The 22377-nt window shown below is 43.7% G+C and overlaps 1 protein-coding gene across 1 annotated transcript in view; it reads right to left on the bottom strand.

The window, feature by feature from the left end:
- The window catches only part of olfml2a (olfactomedin-like 2A), a 40589-nt gene that overhangs the window by 4552 nt on the left and 13660 nt on the right, over positions 1-22377 (bottom strand). The window contains exons 4-6 of the mRNA XM_052037375.1: positions 20530-20709; positions 19047-19311; positions 1822-2025 (exon numbers count right to left, since the gene is read on the bottom strand). Of these exons, the coding sequence (XP_051893335.1) occupies positions 1822-2025; positions 19047-19311; positions 20530-20709 (649 nt within the window). The remainder of the gene's footprint in view (positions 1-1821; positions 2026-19046; positions 19312-20529; positions 20710-22377) is intronic.

Genomic DNA, 22377 nt, shown 5'->3' with positions numbered 1-22377 from the left:
GAGCATGCAGAAATCCAGCATAAGTGCAGACCACCTCTCAAGCTACAGTAATCTGCCTTGGGACATTGGTAGTGCTGAACCTGCAGATTGTCCAGATGTTCCTCCTGTTAATATCCTCATTAGCCACCTCAGAACATACAAAACTGGAGTGGAAGTACACCATCCTCAATGCTGAGGGACTGTTAAAGAAGATTAGTCTCCTTATTTATGGTTGGATGTAGCTGTTTGAAGCAGTTCAGAGAAGGTTTACTAGACTAATACCTGTAATGGGCAGGTTGACTATTGAGGAAGGGTTGGACAGGTTAGACTTGCATCCACTGGAGTTTAGAAGGGTGAGAGGGGACTTGATTGAAATATATTAAATTCTGATGAGGTCTTGACAGGATGGATGTGGAGAAGATGTTTTCTCTTGTGGGAGAATCTTGAACTTGGGGCGACTGTTTAAAAAATAAGGGTTTTCCCATTTAAGACAGATGACGTACAATTTTTTATCTCACAAAGTCATGAACCCTTGGAACTCTCTTCCTCAAAGGGCAGTGGAAGCAGAATCTTCTAATGTTTTTAAGGCAGAGATAGATAAATTCTATCTACTTCTGCCTTAAACAAGGGAGTGAAAGGTTACTGGGGGTAGGAGGGAATGTGGAGTTGAAGTGGAGGTCAGCTATGATTTTATTGAATGGTGGAGCAGGCATGAGGGACAGATTCTTGCTGCTGATTTCTGTACCCACTCGTTGTCCTGCCTTCTCATCCAAGCACCTTTCAATGTACAGGAATGCAGGGAAGAAAATAAATGAATAAAACTAAATTCCAGATGTCTTAATTGAAGATAAGTCAAACCATCTGTTTTAATAGTAAACAAAGCTTCCAGTATTCTGTGGTTAAATCAATGCACAAAGAATTGATTAATTTTAGTGAATCTGTGTCATCTTTTGACTGATAAAGCATCATTAATTTTGTTATAATATGAAAGAGAAGGAAATATGCCATTCTTACCTATTTTTTATTTATTTTCTGGCTCTGGGCTTTGCTGGTAAGACCAGCATTTATTGCCCATCCATAAGTGCCTTGAGATAGTGGGGGAAAGCTAGCTCCTAGAAACACTATAGTGTTTCTGGTGAAGGTACTCCTACAATCCCATAGGGGAGGGGACTCCAGGAGTTGCTGTACATCCAGTGACAATGAAGGATCAGCAATATATTTCTAAATCAGAATGGTGTGCAATTAGGAAAGATACCCAAGGTGGTGGTGTTTCCATGCATAGGAGTTGCGGGTTTGGGAGTAGTCTAGGCGAGTAACAGCAGTACATTTTGTACATGGTAATATTGTAAATACTCTGCACAGGTGGTGCAGGGAATGGATGTTGCGATGCCAATCAAGCTGACTGCTTTGTCCCAGATGGTGTTGAGCTGCTTTTCTGTGAACTGGACATACCTGGGCAATTTTCCACATTGTCTGGGAGATGTCAGTGTTGTAATTATACTGCAACAGGTTGGCAAGATGCACAGCTTGTTCTGGAGGGCAGGTACTACATCTGGAATGTTCTTTAGTTCCATTGCTCTTGGGATTCCAGACCTATCTATATGATTGACTATTAAGTACCCTCTAAAATTGCCTAGCGTGTCATTCACTTGAAGGAAAAATAGGGATGGACAATAAACGCTAGCCTTGCCCCACATGATGTGTTCACACAATGAAAAAATTGAACAAATAAAGAAGTGAAATGATGAAAAGAAAATGGCACAACAGAACCCAGTCGGGCTCTATTCGGATCTGTTAAAATTTAAAATTGTTTGTATCTCATTTAGTACCCTGTGAATATACCTTTATTTGGCCTGGTTGAGTGAGGGGTCACTGCGGTAGTTGTGACTGGTCCAGCTGTGGTGGTTGGGCTGGTGACAGGAAATGAAGCCGTGGTTGAATCCTCTGTACGCCTGTCAGCTCCCTCAGATTCGCGAGGACCTTGAGACTTCTCTCCTGCTCTTGACTCCTGATCCTCAGAACGAGATGTCCCTCTAGACGAACTATCTGAAAGTGATTTTTTAAATAAAAATCAATCAATCTGGGTCCATTTCAACTGTTACAAGGACAAAGTGTTGCCGACTGAATGATGCAAGTTCATATAAAGTTTATTTCAAGTCTTTCTTCTACAGCTACGAGGGGCTGTTTTTCTTGCTGGCAAATGATTTCCTTAATTGGAAGAGAAATTAGTAAGTGCCCTTTGCCTTAGCTGAGAATTCAAAAATCAGAGGGCTCAGCTTTGAAGTTGTTGCTTGAAGGATTAGAGAGGAGATGAGGAACATATTTTTGCGCAGAGTGTGATAGAGGTATGGACCTGACTGCCTGAAGGGGAGGCATAACCTGAAACCCTCATCACATTTACATTATACATGGCTGTGGACTTGAAGGGCCTGACCTGCAAGAGGTGGAATTTTGGGTGGCTCTTTTTTAACTGGCACAGGTATGCTGGGCTGAATGGCCTCCTTCTATGATTATAATCTGCAAGATACTGGCTGAGGTTTTCTGCCTCAGTACTTGCTCATAATTCATCTTATTAAGATGAGTGGATAGAAAACTGTGGACTGAAAAATACAGAAAAAAAAACAATGATACTGCTCTCTAAAGGCAACTTCAGTCAGGTTACGATTTCAAAACATCTGATTCTGAGAAGCTTTATCTTCTCTGATGAACACTTCTACTCATAAGATATCTTTATTAGTCACATGTACATCAAAACACACAGTGAAATGCATCTTTTGCATTGAGTGTTCTGGGGGGCAGCCCACAAGTGTCGCCACATTTCCGGCACCAACAATACATGCCCACAACTTCCTAACATGTACGCCTTTTGGAATGTGGGAGGAAACCGGAGCACCCGGAGGAAACCCAGGCAGACACGGGGAGAACGTACAAACTCCTTACAGACAGTGGCCGGATTTGAACCCGGGTCGCTGGAGCTGTAAAGCGTTACGCTAACGGCTACACTACCATGCCTGCCCTTTCCCATGAAAATCATAAATGTTTTAATTATATACTTCAACTTCTGGAATGTATAACATTTTTGAATCACCCATTTTTGCAAAATCCGACTCTGTAGGGTTTATCAAGGGTGTGTCAAGTCTTCAGCAGTTTCCATATTAAAAGGGTAATGGACTCTTCTGCTTGACTTTGAATCTGTTTTGTATCGATTGCTGAAAACCTCTCTTTCTCAATAGAAATCTATTATAATCACTGTTTGAACAGCTTCTGTCTCATCCCCAAATCAGCATATTTACATGGTAATAGATTGAGCAGAAGTGGTTGGTCCCAGGGCAATTCAATTGCTGAACATTCCAGAGAATCCTGTGTGCCACAAGGTTCCACTGAAACCTACAGATCCTAATCTATTAAATAAGAAAATAGCCAGATCAAAATCAGAGTTAACATTATTGGATGTTTCACAAATTCCATTCTCGATGGGTTTTCACCCATGATATTCAAAATTAGCCTTCTCCAGTGTAAATCAACTGAATTGTGCCATGTTTAGCTCAATTATAACTGAAAGCTAGAACAAGGAATATTTGATAAAACAATGTGTGGAAAGTGGTAAAGTCAGTTTAGCCTAGTGAGAAGATAATGGGGTAGAGATTGTACTCCAGAAATCTGGCTCATTGGGACCACATTACAGAATGTGTAATGTGCTTCCATTACTACATCAAATAACCAAACGTGAATTTTTACCCCAATATACTTTGGTTGTAAGATTGGAAGAAAGGAATTGTTAGGGTCCAGCTTAAAAAGTAACTAAAATCAACCATGCATTGTTAAAACAATCAACAAAGAAAAATGGTCGTGGTTGTTGGAGGTCAATCATCCCAGCCTAGGACATCACTGCAGGAGTTCCTCAGGGCAGTCTAAACACCTTCACCTATTTAAAAATGACCTTCCTTCCACCATAATGTCAGCAATGGGAATATTCACTGATGATTGCACAATGTTCAATTCCATTTGTAACAGTTCCTCTGCACCCCCCCAGTACAACCACATCTTTCCTGTAATGTGATGACCAGAGCTGCACACAATCTCTCTTGTAACAAGTCAAATTAAAGAGGGAGGACAAATATTCCACATGTATATTTTCTTGTATTAAACTTCCAGATTGCAGGCAAAATATTTTGGATCTAGAGCATTGCTGTTTGAAGGGGACTGACACCAGCAAAGTCTGTTTACTGCTGTCATCATGACAGCGGTACAGTACTGTTCTTGATTGCAGAATTCCATAAAACAGGAAAGTGAGGGAGAGAACAGAAGGAAAGGTCTGTGTTAATCTAAATTTAGCAATTTCTAATAATGATTCTGCATCTTCCTTTTACATCTCCTCTAGACCCAGCTGTTGTTTCTGTCCCTCTATTACCATTTAACCTCTCCTGCTTCCCACGCTGCTACAGATCTTCCCCTTTGTTCTCTCCTCCCCCCCACCCAACATTTTCAGTTTACTTATGCTCAACTTTTGCAGTTATGATAAGAGGTTATTGACCCAAGTGTTAACCTTATTTCCTTCTCTAAGATGCTGCCTGAGCTACTGACCACTTTTGGCATTTTCTGTTTTTGTTTTAGAAATATGGAAGTCAACATGTTTTGTCCGAACATAAATTTAATAAGTTTGGAAAGCTGTAAGTAATCAAGAAATTTTTAAATGTATCACAACTTGGGTGGTCAGTATTTGATAACTGAAGACATCATTGGTGAACATAAGGGTTTTTTAAACAAGAAAAAAAGTGCTTTTTCTTAAGTGTCCCTTCACCATATTCCATACTTAGCATGTTTCCAAAAAATTTCCCACAAGTTTCCTGACCCCATTACTGTACCAGGCTAAAGACGGGAAAGGCAACTTGTACAGTTTACACTGCATGCTCCCTACACATCAGGTGAATTGAGCATTGAAGGTGTTAAGGTGCAAGCCTCTCCCATTCACAAAGGCATCCACCCAAAACCAGCAGATTAAATGCAGATTGGGGTCTGATTACATAATTCCTTTTCATTTTCCTTCCAATTTCAGTATTAAGTAGGATCTAAGTGTGGAAATCACTGGAGACTGATGTTAAGGGTCATTTTCTCCCAAAGGCAAGGAAGCACTGGTATGTGCTCTGGGAAAGTACAAGGAATACTTAGGCTTCTCTACCCTGGGCAATCTCTACTTCCCTCCAGATGAGAAATGATTCCTCAGCTGTGGTGTTGATGGATAAACTTCCCTGTCAGTGTTAACGGGCCATCACATTCTCCCACTGGAAGCCCACCAAGAGTTAAAATCTACTCCCAGATGTTTATTTGCTGATTCCGTACATAATTTTAGAGGTGTGCAGAACATCTTGAGGATGTGGAACTTAGAGGGTTTCAAATAAAAAGTGGGAATATAGGATATTGCATGCCTGCTTTTCCAAGGACCCAGTGAGCTGATAGCCTTACCCTGTGCTACAATCTTCCGTGACTCTCTGACCTGGATGCACCACCACCATTACCATCAAACACCCACCCCTTACCTCCACCTCCATTCATTGCAAGTTGACCATACATAAGCACAGGACACTGAGAACTTTGTCAAACCTTGAGCCCTGAGCTTTTTTCTCATTCACCTCTATTTTTCCACATTGCCTTGGATAACATCCATTTCTCATGAACATTTCACACAGATGGGAGAAAATAAAGCACAGGAAAAATACTTCCTTAAACTCATGACAGAAGTCACTAACTAACCATGCTAGATGATCGATCATGATGTGAAATCCTGCTTAAAGATATTTTAACAGCTCCATTATCCAGCAGTGAGTGCCTGGCAAAATGCCATCCTAGCAGAGCAGAGCAGAGGATTATGCTGGGCTTCCAATTCAAACAATTTAATGTTTAGATCCAGTTGGGCTTAATTTTTGGCAACACACAGTAGCTGGTCTCTAAAGCTTGGCAGAGAATCAAGATCAGCAGTAAACTGCCATGGAGATGACTCCATAAAGGTAGATCTTCTACTTTGTTTTGGGACAGTGACTGGAATATCTATCACTTAACTCCACTTCCTCATGCTGTTAGCTCCCCTGATTGTTAATGGAGCAAGATGGATCAAAATGGAGCCCATTTTATTTTCATTTTAGAGGCAATAATGGTGCATGAAAGAATGCTCCTGGTTCAACAGATTAGGTCACAATGAGAAAACATTGTGGCCTGGGACCCAACCAGCCTGTCGATTTTTCTTAAGTAAAATTATGGTGCATCACACAAAACCATGGTGGTATGCAAATCAGTTTCAAGGCTCTACAATGGAAGGCTTGGGGCAGCATAAGGTCGATTTTGTAGCACTTGATGCCTGGACTTTCTGGACTCACCCCAATACCCATTTAATAGGCTTTTACAGAGGGTTTGCAATTTCTCTGCCTTTTCTCCAGTTGTCTTTTAGTCCCACAGCAATGTCATCATAACACACCAACTGATCAATCATGCAGATTTATTACAGAACTCTCCAGCAATGAGAAATCATTCAATTAATCTCAAAAAGACTTAGATGAATGTTGAAATAGCTGGACAAGTTAAAGCTTAAACACATTTAATTTGGGGATATTTTTATGGACATAGAAACTTGAATCGAACAGAATTGTTGAAAAGCTACAATATTATATCATTGCCAGTTAAGGAAAAATGTAAATAATTATCTGAAAAATCTTTTTATCTTATTAAATGGTGGAATTTTCATTATCTGAAGCAACACACAGTATTCTGTTGACTTCCATCACTGCATCTTCATTCACTTGTACCAATAAAAAGTTTGTGCAGGTTTTGGAATAAAAGATTTCACTCCGTTACTGTTCAATAACCATTGTCTATAATTACTGATTATACAGCAACAAAAATATTTATATAGCATTAAAGTATCTAAATAGGAGCTTATTTAGGCTTCTGAATAACAGGAAAACCTGACACTTTTAGATCTTGAATTGTAAAGATAAATAAATTGGGAAAGTGGAAATAAACTGTTTGGTTTGGTATATTGGTAAATAGAAATCTAGTTTAATTGTTTCTTTGCACTTTTCCATCTCATTTACACCCTGTTCCTCCAAGGCAACTTGGGCCCCTCCCATCCCCCTCTATTTCCACCTCATCCTCAGAAAAGTTAGGAATGGGAATAAATGTGACTTTCACAGCTTCAATCACATCCTGACAGCAAATAAAAATAATGTTGATTACAGATGGTATTTCTACCACAATTACTTATACACATAATCCATACCCTCATGCACACACCACAGACACACAACACGTCCCAAATACACCCAGCCCGAATGCACGCTGCCCCCTTTCACACAACCTGTACCCTACACACAGACATAAATGCCCCCACACTCCCAACCCTTCCACACTCACTGCCCCCGTACACACAACCAACACCACACACTCTTTGCAAGCAAAAACACACACCCCACTCCCCCACAAATCTACCAACCCCTCCACAGACACCCTACATATACACACATACACCTCACCTCCACAAACCTGCCCACCCCCCAACACACACACCCACAGCTGTGGGCCCCACCTAGTGCCACTTTAACTTGCCTGTCCTAGCATGGATGGATCTCTAACCAATCATTTTAATCTTTGTGCACTAAAAGTTTCTTGAAGGAGTTGCAGGGATCACTGGGACACTCTTATTGTGGACTTTTTAAACTGGATCATTGCTCCAGAGGGGTGAGGCTTCAGGAAAAGCAATTGGGAAAGAACAAAGCTAAACTACAGGAAAACCTGTTGGCAGGCAGGAATAGTCTGATCAGGAAATGACACCACCGCTTGATGCAGTTTGTGAGCATTGAGTGTGGAAACAGGATGCATACCAGAATATTCTTTATAACGTGAATTGGTTGAAGCTCTTTCATTTAATTGCACCCTCCCCTCCCTGTTTTGTTTGTATTGTTCTCCACACAGCTTGTCGTAGCCTTAGGAAGCCATTCAATAGAGAGGAGATAGTTGGTTAATCCAAATTGCAGACTATCATCAGAAGCACAGAGACACAAGAGACTGCAGATGCTGGAATCTGGAGCAAAAAAAAGACTGTCTGCTGGAGGAACTCAATGGGTCGAGCAGCATCTGTTGGTGGGGTGGGGAAAGAATTGTTAACATTTCAGGTTGAAACCCTGCATCAGAACCCACCCTGATGCAGGGTTTTGACCCAAGACATTGACAGTTCTTTTCCCTCCACGGGTGCTGTTCAGCCTGCTGAGTTCCTCCAGCAGATTGTCGGTTGCTCATTACTCTCCTTGAAGACAAAAGAGACTGCAGATATTGGTATCTAGAACAGAAAACAGAACGCTGGAAGAACTCAGTGGGTCAAGCAGCATCTGCGGAGGCAAAAGGTGTAAGTCAACGTTTTGGGTCGAGACCCTGCATCAGGACTGAGAGGGAACAGGAAAGATTGCCAGTATTGAGCAGTATGTAGGATGTGGGATGGAGGCTGGTAGGTGAAAGGTGGAACCAGGTGGGGAGGAAATGATGGGCAGATGGAACCAGGTGGGGGAGGGGATTGGAGGGATTGACAAAGGGAGAAGAAAACTAGATGGACAGTGTGTGCAGGAGGAGAGCACAGGGGTGTGGGTTACCCGAAATTGGAAAATTCAATAGTCATACCATTGGGTTAGGGTACAAAACACAGATTGGAAGAACAACACCTCATATTGCTCTTGGCCAGCTTACATCCACAGTTGAGTTCTTTCAGAATTCTGCTTTTGTTCATTGCTTGTCTTGTTTTATAATGAATCTAATCTACATACATTTAGGACCAAAACTTGCCCATGGCTGTCATAGGCAGATTTGATAAATCAGAATGTATATGAACTTAAATGCAAATGAGCTTGGTCAGTCACTGTAAGTACTGAATAGAGACAGAAAGCCGAGAATTCGGCAGAGCTTGGGTGAAATCTCAGAGTACTGTGTTATTTTGCTCTCTGCACCTAAAAGGAGATGTCCTTGCCTTGCACTCATTGACTAGGCTGAATGCAGAGATGACTGGGCTGTTCCAAGAAGAGATTTAGCAGTGAGAGGGGTTCCCCCCCCCCTCACATCTGACTGGGAGGGCCCCTCTCACCGCCAGCCAAGCGAGGTCTTGGTGCTTGTTGGTGAGTTCTGGCGATGAGACGTTCTGCCAGGTGGTCTGGACAGTCTGCTCAGGGAAGCAACCCACAGTGTCCATTGAGTCCTTCTCCTGTAGTGCCTGCAGGATGTTCCGTGCTGACCACCGCCTGATGGACTTGTGGTCAAAGGTATTGGTCTGGAAGAACTTTTCCCACGAAGGACAGGTAGCGTGGCAGCGTCCAGCTGACTGGGACGCCGTATGGCCATGGGGCCAGGCCTATCCTTCGCAACAGCAGGGACAGGTAGAACCTCGGCACATAGTGACTCTTGGTGCCCACGTACTTGGGTTCCGCGCACAGCCTGATGCAGCCACAGACGAAGGTGGTCATCAGGAGGAGGGTGACACTGGGGACACCTTTACCCCCATTGTCCAGGGACTCGTGCAAGGTGGCCTGTCGGACCCGCTCCATCTTGGATCCCCAGATGAACCAGAAGACGGCGCAGGTGATTCCTAAGCCAGAGGAGCGAGGAACAGGCCACACCTGCACCAAGTACAGCAGCCCTGAGAGCGCCTCACACCTGATGACCAGGTTCTTCCCAGTTATTGATAGGGAGCGCCGTTCCCACAGTTCCAGTCTCTGCTTCACCTTCCCAATCCGCTCTCACCAATTTTTGTTGCACACCCCAGCCCCTCTGAACCAGATCCCCAGCACCTTCAGATAGTCAGGCCTGATGGTGAAGGGGACGACGGATCGGTCGGGCCAGTTGCCGAAGAGCATGGCCTCGCTCTTCGCATAATTGACTCTGGCCCGATGCCAACTCAAACTGGTCGCAGATGCTGATCAATCTGCGAACTGACCTCTGGTCTGAGCAGAAGACGGTGACGTCGTACATGTACAGGGAGGTTTTCACCTGGGTGACCTCACTGCCCGGCAACGTCACCCCTCTGATGCTCTCGTCCTTCCTGACGGACTCGGCAAAGGGTTCTATACAGCACATGAACAAGACAGGGGAGAGAGGGCAGCCCTGCCTGACTCCAGACTTGATGGGGAAGCTGTCTGTTTCCCACCCATTGATTTGGACTGCGCTGCAGATGACTGTGTAGAGCAGTTGGATCCAATTCCTGATTCCCTCCCCAAAGCCCATTTTGGAGAGCACGTCCAGCATATACATGTGTGATACCTTGTCAAAGGCCTTCTCCTGGTCCAAGCTGACCAGGCAGGTGTTCATCCCTCTGTCCTGCACGTAGGCAATGGTATCCCTGAGCAGCACGAGACTGTCAAAGATCTTCCTGCCAGGTACACTACAGGTTTGGTCCGGGTGGATCACCTGTCCCAGAGCAGACCTGACCCTATTGGCGATGGCCTTGGACCGGATCTTATAGTCCGCATTCAACAGTGAGATGGGTCTCCAATTTCTGATGTCCGCCCTCTCCCCCTTCTGCTTGTAGATGAGGGTGATGGTGCCCTTCCTCATAGACTCTGACATACTGCCTTACCGAAGCATAGCATTGTACACTTCCAGCAGGTCCGGGCCCATCCAGTCCCACAGAACCGAGTACAACTCCACCGGTAAGCCGTCGCTTCCGGGAGTTTTATTCAAATCAAAGGGACGGACGGAGCCAGTCAGCTCCTCCAGGGTCAGTGGTTCGTCCAGACTCTCCTGCTTGCTGTCATCTAAGATCTCCGTGATAGAGGACAGGAAGTTCTGGGAGGCGGTGCTGTCTGTGGCCTTTTTGTCGTACAGACTGGCATAGAAGGATCTGCAGATCCTTAATATGTCCATCTGCGAGGATGCTACTGAGCTGTCCTCTTCCTTAAGGCTGTGGATCACAAGAGCTCCCCCTGTGCAGCTTTTGGAAGAAGAAACGTGAGCACATCTCATCCTGCTCCACGGACCGAACCCTGGATCGGAAGATAATCTTGGAGGATTCGGGAGGCATGGAGCTAGGCTTGTCGGCTCTTTGCCCCTCGGAGTTCCTCCCTCACATCCACCCCTCTCGACTGCAGAAGGAGGAGTTGCTGCAAGTCTGTCTGGAGTTAGTACAGTTCCCTCTGACTCTGTCTTGCTTTCTGGACCCCCCCTTCGGATGAAGAACCCCTTGACGTTCTCCTTTGTCGCTTCCCACCAGTGCACAGGGGAGTCAAAGAGGGGTTTTATGGTTCTCCAACCTGCGTAATCCCTCTTTAGTTCCTCCACACTCTCTGGGGTCAGCAGCTTGACGTTCAACTTCCACGTCCCCCTGCCTGCCTTCTGGTCCTCCTGTAGGTGACAGGAGGCCCAAAGGAAACGGTGGTCAGAGAAGAACACCGGCGTGACGTCGGTGGATCTGACCGTGATTGGCTCCGACACGAACAGGAAGTCAATCCGGGACTGGGCTGAGCCGTCCGAACTTGACCAGGTGTGTTACGGCTGTGATCCACCTGCAGGGATGCTGAAGGCGTCGCGCAGCTTGGCATCCTTTACCGTTTCCATCAGGAGTCTGGAAGTGCCATCCAGTCTGCTGTCGGCACTGCCGGATCATCCAGCCGCATCAATGATGCAGTTGAAGTCACCGGCCAGAATGACCGGCCGGGACATCGCCAGCAGCGGCGGGAGCTGCTGGAGGACGGCCAGCCACTCGCTCCGCACAGGTGAGGCGTACAAATTAGCCGGAGCCGAGTGTTCCGATACATCACATCTGCCACGAGGAGCGGCCCCCCCCCCCCCCCCCGACCCCGGTGATTGAGAAGTTGCGCCCCTGCATCAGAATCCCCAGGCCGGAAGCGTGACAATCATTGCCCCCCGACCATACCGACAGTCCATGGGACCACCATTGCGACCACATCTGATAGTTGCGGAGGTGTGGTAGCCCACACTCTCGTAAGAAAGTCACATCTACCTTTACCTTGGCGAGGAACTGTAAGGCGTTAACACGTCATGCGGTGCTCTTCACACTGCGCATGTTTAGAGATGCCAGTTTTATCATCCTGCGCGTGCTGCCCCTGGGAGGACTGCGCTGGGGATGAGGCGGTCGCCCACCTCTTTGTGGGCTGTAGGTTTGCGAGGAGGGTGTGGCGAAAGATGCAAGGGTCCTTGTCACGGTTCATCCCCAGCAGGAGCGTAACAGAGGATTTTCTGATCTACGGGCTGTTCCCGGGGACACACACACACACAGACGGACATCACTATGTAACACTAATGAATGATCTGTACAAGAAAGTAAAGGTTTGCACTGTTTTGTAATGGTATACAGTTTGTCTTTTATTATAAATATAGTTTATTTTGTAAAAAAAAGCTCCCCCCTCCCCCCCTCACATCCTTCATGCACAGTCAGGGCCTCAGTCCCGCCGTATGCTGCCCTCGAGATGGATGGGATGCGGATGGGATGACTGTCCAGCTCCTTGTGCACTATGTGTTTACCAAGGAGGTCTGGAAAGGGATGAACTGGTCCTTGTCAAGGTTCGCCCCTAGCAACTACATCACAGAGGACTCTGCGATCTACTGGCTGTTCCCAGGGACACACACTGAGGTAAACATCAACTGCTGCCAGGAAGAGATTTAACAAGATGGGTCAGTGCTCACTGGAGCTGAGAGGAGTAAGTGATCTCATTGTGACACACAATAATCTGACAGGGTAGGAGAGGCTCTTTCCATGGGCTGGAGAATCTGGAACTGGGGCAGCAGCTCAGGATAAGGGGTCAGCCACAAGGACTAAAAAGGCAAATCTCTCCAGGAAGAAGATAGTGAATCCTTGGATTGTCGTACCCCACAGGCTGTGGATGCTCTGTCACTGAAGAGATCCAAGCCTAAGCTTGATAGATTTTTGGGCACAAAGGGATTCCGAGGATTTGGGGAAAGTGGGCAAGTACAGGACCAGCCACAATATTGAACAGCAGAGACATCCCAAGGGGCATGCGACCTGCTCTTTCTTAACTTTATCCTCAATGGGGAGTTATATGCATCAAGCAGCCTTTGGCTATTGTCTTACAGTAAACCTTAGCTTTTCAGTACAAGTTCAGAGTAACACAGAAACATTCGAGTTCCCATTACAGCTGAAAGATTAGTTCCCGTAAAATTACAATTTTAACAATGTTTATGAAAAATTACATAATGTAAACAAAGCAATCATTCCACAGTCCAAAAGTGACTGGTAGTCAAAGCTAGTTAGAACGATACTCTACATAAAACTCATTAGCCTCGATATAAAATGTATTAATCGAAATTTTAGCCCTGTTTTTCCAAACTCTTTGTCCATTTAGTAAATTAATGTGAATTTTCCTGCCTTAAGGAATCTGTCCAGTTGGAGCTGCAAAATTTTACCCACCACAGGAAGGTTCACTGATTTGCTCCTATTTTCTCTGTTGTTTGCCAGCTGCCATATTAGGAATGCAACCCCCACCCACCCTGCCGTAACACAGGGGTCACCTGTATAAATGGAACCAAGTATCTGGGACTTGCCACCTACTGATATACCCTTCTGCCTTCAAGAGGTTCATCAGTTGGCTGTGAAGATGTTCCAACTTCGGAAATGTTCACAGCTGCTTTTAGATTAAAGATTTAATTGGGTATGTTGGAATTTAATTCACTCATTAAAGTTGTTGCAGGGAGACACAATTTGCTCTTATACAATTGAGTTCCCACTCGGCAGGATTGTGTTCGACTTGGAGTGCAGTTAAATCTAAATATGCAGAATGAAGGCAGGGCAGAATCTTCCACACTTCTAGCTTAGACCCAGGATTCAGCCCTCACATGGACCACAGTCAACCTTTTAATTCTTTCTGTTGCGATTCATCTGGACCTAGTCAAGGGCAAACACCTCAGTATCCTTCTAACCACCAGAGCCAGTGGATCAATCCCTCACCCGCTCCCCACCTCCACCCTCCCCAAATCTGATTGGTACTGGTTTATTATTGTCACTTGTACCAAGGTACAGTGAAAAACTTGTCTTACGAACCGATCTTACAGGTCAATTCATTACACAGTGCAGTTACATCAAGTTAGTACAGAGTGCATTGATGTAGTACAGGTAAAAAAATAACAGTACAGAGTAAAGTGTCACTGCTACAGAGAAAGTGCAGTGCAATGAGGTGCAAGGTCATGACAAGGTAGATCGTGAGGTCATAGGTCATAGTCCATCTCATTAGTTCAGACAAATACAGTCTGATCTGGGGAAATTCTTTTGAATCTGATTCCAATATTTGGTTTCCTTATCAGTGCACCAAAAACCAGTGAGTATCCTGGTAACAATTCTCCTACATGTTAACCTTGGCAATACCAACAAGCAATAGAGCCAAAAAGGTCTAACGAACATTGACATTTGACTGTGCAATAGAAGATCAGCAATGAAAAAATAAACACACGGCTGTCATTATCAGCTTCTGCATAGGCACTCGCTCCGCTCGGTATTTGTGTTTCCTGTACAAGCAGAACACAGCACAAATCTATTGTTGTCCAACTGTAGATATAGGTGAGAAAACAAGTTTTAGTGATTCCAGAGATGAGGTTCACTTTCAGTACACTCATTGTGTCAAATTATTGAACGTTTATTTAATTTTTCAAATACTTGATTGTGCAGGTGGAGAAGGCTAATTTATCTCAGCTCACTATTAGATCTGGTGGGCGAGGGTGACTGAAGTCCAGTAGCAGTAAGTGAACTAATTTTAATAGTTTTATGTTCTGTTTAGGGTGATGAGAAGGTCATTGATGATACGATTGGATTGTTGCTATTGTGCTGATCAGTTTTCCCTTCAGCTCCCTGCCTTTTGTTTTATGATTGCCAAGATATGGGCACCACAGTAATATAAACCGCAATTTGTTCCAAAGCTTACCATGAACTAATTCTTGAAATTGACGTGTACATTAACACCTAAAAATGCATTGTGAAGAGTTACATAATTCAAAACTGTAGCATGAAACACTATCAGCCTAATTCCCTTATCCATAAGATAAAGGATATCATGTTGACATTGGAGACCAATTTAGGATCTTGCAAAAATAAATAACATTTATGCTCTTCTGCCAATATGAAAACTCTCCATCATGTGGGAATAGGAATACATCTTCTTTACAGGATAATAGAGAAAACAGATGTACATCCTGCATTAGACCACCAGGATTCAAGAGCAAGACCACCCTGTAACCACACAAATTACAATTGGACCACAAGGAAATGCTGACCACCATCAGAAGAATGAAAATCAGTCAAAACAAAAAAATGCTGAGATTGTTGTGATGAAAACAAATATGATGGAAATTTTCAAACAAAGAAGGGGTGAATGACCATTGTTTTCAAACTCAGTCCTTAGAGGATTTTTTTTAGATTTACCAGAACCAGCCAACAGGCTTTTGCAATCTCTCTACAGAAATAAAAGATCACTTCCTTAGCTCTGGACCAGAACTGCAGCCTAAAGAAAGTGATCAAAAGATGAAGAATGAGGGTCTTGACTACTTGACTTCTAAGGCTGAGGAAATGATGTACTGGCAGAGTGACCACTTATCAAATGAGCAGCATCTGTGGGGGGAAAAGGAATCTGTAACGTTTTGGATCGAGACCGGAAACATTGACAATTCCTTCCCCCGCCCCCCCCCCCCCACAGATGCTACCTGACCCGCTGAGTTCCTCCATCAATTTTTTTGCTTCAGATTTCAACATCTGAAGTCACTTGTATCTTCAGACAATTCAAGTAGCTGAGACACAGTGTACTGCCATAAGATATCTTCATTAGATACATGTACATCGAAACACACAGTGAAATACATCTTTTGTGTAGTGTTCTGGGCGCAGCCCGCAAGTGTTGCCACGCTTCCGGAGCCAACATAGCATGCCCACAGCTTCCTAACCCGTACGTCTTTGGAATGTGGGAGGAAACCGGAGCACCCGGAGGAAACCCATGCAGTCACGGGGAGAACGTACAAACTCCTAACAGACAGCGGCCGGAATTGAACCCGGGTCACTGGCACTGTAATAGTGTTACACTAACCGCTACACTACCACGCCTGCCCACACATCGATGGGTCCCACACAGCACCTAATTATTAAGATTCTTCCATTAGGGAATTGATAACAAATCTGAGGCAGTGGCTGTACTGGAGCTACATCCTGCATTGCTGATTCAGCGAGATCAAAGTTGCCCAAAAGCCTGTTCCTAATGCATGGTTTCCTCCAGGTGCTCTGGTTTCCTCCCACATTCCAAAGGACGTACAGGTTAGGAGTTGAAGTCATGTTATGTTGGCGCTGGAAGCGTAGCAACACTTGCTGGCTGCCCCCAGAACATTCCCAGACTGTTGGTTGTCAACGCGAAGAGACGCATTTCACTGTGTTTTGATGTACATGTGACTAATAAATTATTATTATTATTATATGGCCATCACCACTCAGGGCTGGAGAGGAAAGCCTGTGCTGGTGAGTCTGATGTAGGAGAAGCATCAGGGTCACAATTCCCTTTTACCATAATTCATCTACTTTGAAAAGGCTTTACAGCCCCATGAGCCTGATTTGCCATTAAGTAGGGTCAGGGCTAATTTAATCTTGCATTTGATGACCTTCTCCCATCCTCTCTCTGCCACTGTCACCATTATCAAAGGTGCAGCTGAGGTGCAAATGCAACCCATTCAGTGATTGCAAAATCAACCCTCCTTCCAGCGTGAACACAGGCAGTGCCCTCCAAAAGCACATGGCTGCCACCATATACTTTGCAAAGAAAATGGAGTAATCTAATCCTAATTTAATTATTTGATGGCTTAATTGGAAGTCAGAAAGGACTGCTCTACAAATGGTGAACCTGCTCTTAGATTGCACCAAGGACATTGCTTGGAGCACCAGCTTCAGTGAATGGATTTGTTCAAGCCAGTTCAATTGGCAGTTAATGAATCCTGACAAACTTGCTTTTGAGTTGCAATCATACAAGACTTGCACGTCAGGAGCCATCACCAGTACACAGGTTTAAAAGCAATGGTGCCGACCAGGAAAGACTTTGACTGAATTCTCAGTGTGTGCTGAATTCATTCAATTTCATCCAGTCCAGTGGTGTGGAAATTACAAGTGACACTGTTGTTTTGTGAAATGGAAGATCTTAGTCATGGCAAGCATCAGAAGGGTGCTGCAGTGGGTGACCAGGCCACTTTCCCCATCTGAGGAATGGTGTCCTGCAGATCGGTCATTGCTGCAGGACCCAAGTCCAGCAAGAGTTGCTGCCTTCAACATAGGAAATCCAAATGAAGGAGAAACAGTGGTTGTTTTTTTAAATTAATAGTGAATAGTTACATAGTAATAACTTTATTCTGTTGGATACCCAGAATAACTAACCTATGCTTTGAGAAAATGCAGTAAGTTAGCCCTGTTAATATATAGAAGCTTTCTTAACTATTTTCCATCTGAGTATTAGCTCAATTAATACTATGTTGTTGGGTTTGAAAAATCCTCCAATTCCTCAGATAATAGAAAACCAAACACAGCTTAAGAATTTTCTGCTTCAGAAAGTTAATGGAATGTATTGAATTTGTTCTGCTGTTCAGTTTACTTAAAGTGATTCCTTCCTCAAACCTTTAACACTTCTACTTGCTACGAGTTATGGAGACACACTTACCTGGGCAGGGGTGGAAGCTCCACAATAAATCACATCATGTGTAACACAGGCCCTTACTAATCTTTAAATATAACTTGTTAAAAATTGGAAGAAGATAATCCTTCATAAGGTAATTGCGTAATAGTTTGTCAGCTGACTCAAAGGATCAGTATTTGAAAGTGGTCAGCTTAGACTGAATGATAGATCTTCCATGGCAGGTTTTCACACTTGATAATCTCAATATTTAACCAGAAAGTCCTGCATTATAGCTGCTAGGGACACAGATGCTTCAACAAATAAAAGAAAGCATCTACTACAGCAGATTTTTGAAGAGGTGTTGAAATTCTCATTTTACAGAAAAAATATTGAAGATGTAGATTTGAGATTGGATGCACAATAATGCAATAGAGAAGCTGAACCATTTCAAATGAGTTTTGTGATTCTAGTTTATCACTTTAAACATAGAAAATGTTTACATCTTTGCAGTATTGTAGATTCTTACTCCCCAATCAGTGTTTGCATTGTTTCTTACCCCACTAATAAATATCAACTCATACCCATTTTGTAGATATATTGATCAATGATACAGTAAACACAGCTCACTCTGTGCTTATTCCTGCACTCCCCTCAACACACTGGGGCCTGGTTCTCACCAGGGCCCTGCCTCCCTTTAAACTCACTGGGTTTGCTGGAAAATTTCTTATAACACTCTGTACCGTCTTAAAAAAATGAATTAAAAGTGCGTTGGGGTATTAACTGGCAATAACATCCAACATTCTGGAAAATCTGTCGCTCTGGCATCACCAATGCCCTGACCCTTCCAGATTAATGGAATTTTAAATTGATCATACCAATTTAACAATATAACTAGAGATTTTAGATTGCAATAATATTGCACAAGAAAATTATGAGCTTGTGTGACATTAGTTTCCAGTCCAAACAGAGTCACTGATGATAATTTTAAACTCACTCACCAGTCAGGAAACACGATTGCATCGGGCTGCCGATTTCTTCAGAGTCAAATGGAGGGTGTTGGAGGTGGAGAGCAGTTGCAAACCAGCCTGATTTGGTCAGTTTCCTGATGGACGGGTTAGTCACAAGTTTCCTTATCACTCATTACCTGTTTAGAGTGCTCTTTATGAATTACTCCCTCAGGTTCAACCCCCTCTATATCTGTAGCTGTGATTTGTTAAACTTTTAATGAGTTTTACAATGAACGCCAAGAATCCTGGTCCCCCAAATCAGTTTCTCCATTAACTTCACTTTCATGCATTTCATATGGAAGGACACACAAAGAGAGAATCAGAGTCGTGGAATGTTTAGGATACAGGAAGTCATTTAGCCCATCATGTCTGTGCTAGCTGAAAAATTCCTTGAGTTATAAAAACACCAGGATTTTGTTTTGTTTGTACTTACTCTTGCCACTATTTCCTGTGTCTTCACGTCTTCCGGCTTTGTAGTAGGTAACACTTTTTACAATACCTGGCTGCTGGACGCCAGGCTTGGCCTTGGTGGTGGGCTGAGGTATTTTGGGTAAGGCTGCTGGTTTTGTTTTTGTAGCGGCCTTTTTTGGTTTAATCCCTTTGTCTTTTGGTACTTTGGGAGGAGGTTTGCGTGCTGGTGGCTTTTTCTTGTTCTCTACTTTATTTAAATACTTTACGCCCTTTGGTCCAGCTGTGTCCTGAAAATGAATAGATTCAGTTAAAATCTGAGGTGGTCTCAGTACTTTGAGCCTTTCAATGAGCCAGTTTTCTTTTTCATTGTTGTCCTTCTCTGTGCCCGCAGCCCATCCAGGGCCCGGTGTTGCTGACGCTCACTGATGTTTGAATGACTCTTGTCCCGCTTCCTGTACCTGGAGGTCTTCTCCACATTCTTGACCTGGTTCTGATCTTTTCCCCTGGGTCTCTCCCACATCATGGCTCTCTTGCCCTCTACTGCTCTCACTTGGTGACTCTCCCTACGCCATTACACTCCCCTTATTTCCTTGCACTTCTTCCCACCGCTATCTTATTATAAACTAGCCCAGAACTTAGAGACACAGGGTAACACGACAAGGAATCAGGCCCTTCGGCCCAACTCGTCCATGCTGACCAAGATGCCTATCTTAGCTGGTCCTATTTGCCTGCATTTGGCCCATATCCCTCTAAATCTATCCTGTCTATGTCGATTCTCTTAGTTGATCCCCATATTCTGAATGTACATCAGCAACTCCAACCTGCCCAGTGGCTTCTCCTGACCCCTTTCCTCCAAACTCTCTCATGGTTGGCTTTCCCCACACTACAAGTAGTTTGGAACCAGTATTGAAGTGTCAAAGCTTACCTTTGACCCCCATGCTAAATGTTAATCGAAGCTGCCCTTTGGGACCAGATTGTATGTTGGATTTGGGTCAGGTGTTTGTTCTGATTAGATGCTCGGGACTGGGTGGATTTATATTCTGATCGTACATATAGGGTTAGATTGGGCTAGGCTCAGTACTTTACATTTACAGTGGTGGTCAGGTCTAGGGTCAGGTCTAGTATGAAGAAAACTACAAGTCCAGGTTGGGACTGGCTGTGGCATTCTCATTCAAACTTTAATCTTGTAGTCGACTACATTATCAGAATCTTTTGAGCAAATTACTGCCTTGTAACTTATTAAACCATTATCATAATTGTGCAACTTACAGAAGCTACCCAGAATGATCTTCAAAGCTGGTCTTTTCCTCTTTGAATTGTTGGATAATTCAAGGTATTTCACTCTCACTCTTTTGTAAATAATTCAATGGATTACTATTCTTGAGAGTAAAGATTTCACTTAGCATAGCTATGTAATGCTTTGTGAGTTAACTATATGTAGGAACAATTGTATTTTCAAAGAATCTTTGTAAAGTATTGTTTCAAGGTTAATAATAAGTCACTACCTGTTGCTTATCTTCCACAGCTGCATCCTTCTGCAGTAGCTGGAGACCCAGCTTCGAAATTTCCTTCTTCACACTGAGCATGATCTCAGAGTAGTTTTCATAACGTTTCATCTGGTCAGAAAGGTTTTTCACACTCTCTTTCATGAAGTCATTCTCCCTGGTCAGGTTTGATTTGATGGTCTGAAACACAGTAGAATTTAGTCTATCCGTCACGTAACATACAAGCAAAGTTAACTCAGCTTCAGGGTTACAATCACATCAGAATGTGACCCAGAAGAGAAGATTTCGTTGCTTATCAGAGGCTTGCTGAAGAAGAATGATCACACATTAAACTGAATTTCATCGCTATGGTTTCTCAGTAACATATGGCACTGTAGTATTTCAAGGATGATTCATTGTAGTTTGTACAAATGGAAATATTTTGTTTACAGCTGAGGTTGCAAACATAGGCAATCAGACTGAAGGGCGCTGTAGCAAAACATTCTTTATTGAAAGGAATAAATCTCAATTGAGCTGTAGTGTCTGGGTACAGCAATATATCAGGGTCATACCATTGGGTACAAATCCTACTCATATCTACAACAGCATTCTCCAAAAATGAAATGCAATGGAAAGACTATTAATGAATACAAAAATACCTTGCTTCTTCATCTTCCTTTCTGGAAACAATGAACCTAGTTTTAAATATATAATTGGTTTATTTCTGTGTTTCCAAATAATTAATGGCTTTGGTAGCAAAGAACTCTGATGTAAAGTGCTCTGGACTGAGTAAACGGGCTTCCAGCACAGCCCATCCACTGGAATCTCCTTTGGGAGTTCCACTCCTGATAACTGGACACAAAAACCTGAGCAAGGAACTACTGATAGGTAAAGGGCATTGGGGTAGTTGTGTCAGGGGCTGAAGCAGTTATCAAGTACTGGCCAGACTCAAGGCCAGGTGCTTTGCTGACTGGAGACCTGACTGATGAATGGTTCAGAACTTCCTAACCAGTGGGAATGGAGACGCTTGCAGTTACATTTCACTCCACAGATTTCAGGATAAAGACTGACTACCTGACCTGAGCCTGATGGAACCTGATGTTTGTTTTGTTGGGATTGGCTTGTGTGTATGTTTTGCTAAAACATTAAGATTCTGGATGAATCGGGTCAACATTCTGCTAAAGCATTGGGGTTGGGTCATCCTGTGCCAACTTGGCTCAGGAGTTTACCCGGAACATGGCGATTTGCTTGGTTTTACTGTCCTCTGCCCTTGATCAGCAGTAAGGAGTGGGCAGCAGAGTAAGTACTGCTTCCACTTTTCTGCAAATGCCTCTGGACTGAGTGAGATACACAAAGACTGATCAGTCCTTAGGCTTGGATTGGTTGTGGTCAGGTTGGGTTTAATTTTGTACCAAACAAACTTCTAGTGAGGGCCAGGAGAAGGAGAAAGGATAGGAAGAACAGCAGTCAATTGTCTGCATCTCAATGTCTTCGATATTGTTTGTTCTTTATTACAAATTATTTGCCTGCATTTTTAGCTGCTTTGATATGATATATACAACACCCATATTTAAAGAACAAAGATGTGAAAAACAACAAAAAGTTATGTTTACTGTCTCACTCGAGACGTGCAAGAACTTCTTGCAGAGGGTGGTGAATCTCTGGAATTCTCTACCCTGGAGGGTTGTGGAGCTGGATCATTAGGGGGAATTAAAGAAGATGTATATACATTCTTGAAAGATCAGGGGATTGAGGGCTACAGGCAACTGGGACAGAAGAGACGAGGATTGGGGCAGATCAACCAAGATCATTATTGAGTGGTGAAGCAGACCAGCTTGAGGGGCAAAGTGGCCGATTCCTGCTCCTACG

Source organism: Pristis pectinata, chromosome 23 (assembly GCF_009764475.1).
Source record: "Pristis pectinata isolate sPriPec2 chromosome 23, sPriPec2.1.pri, whole genome shotgun sequence".
Taxonomy (NCBI): Eukaryota; Metazoa; Chordata; class Chondrichthyes; order Rhinopristiformes; family Pristidae; genus Pristis; species Pristis pectinata.
Note: the sequence above shows the minus strand (reverse complement) of the source record. Positions and strands in the feature narration are given on the sequence as shown.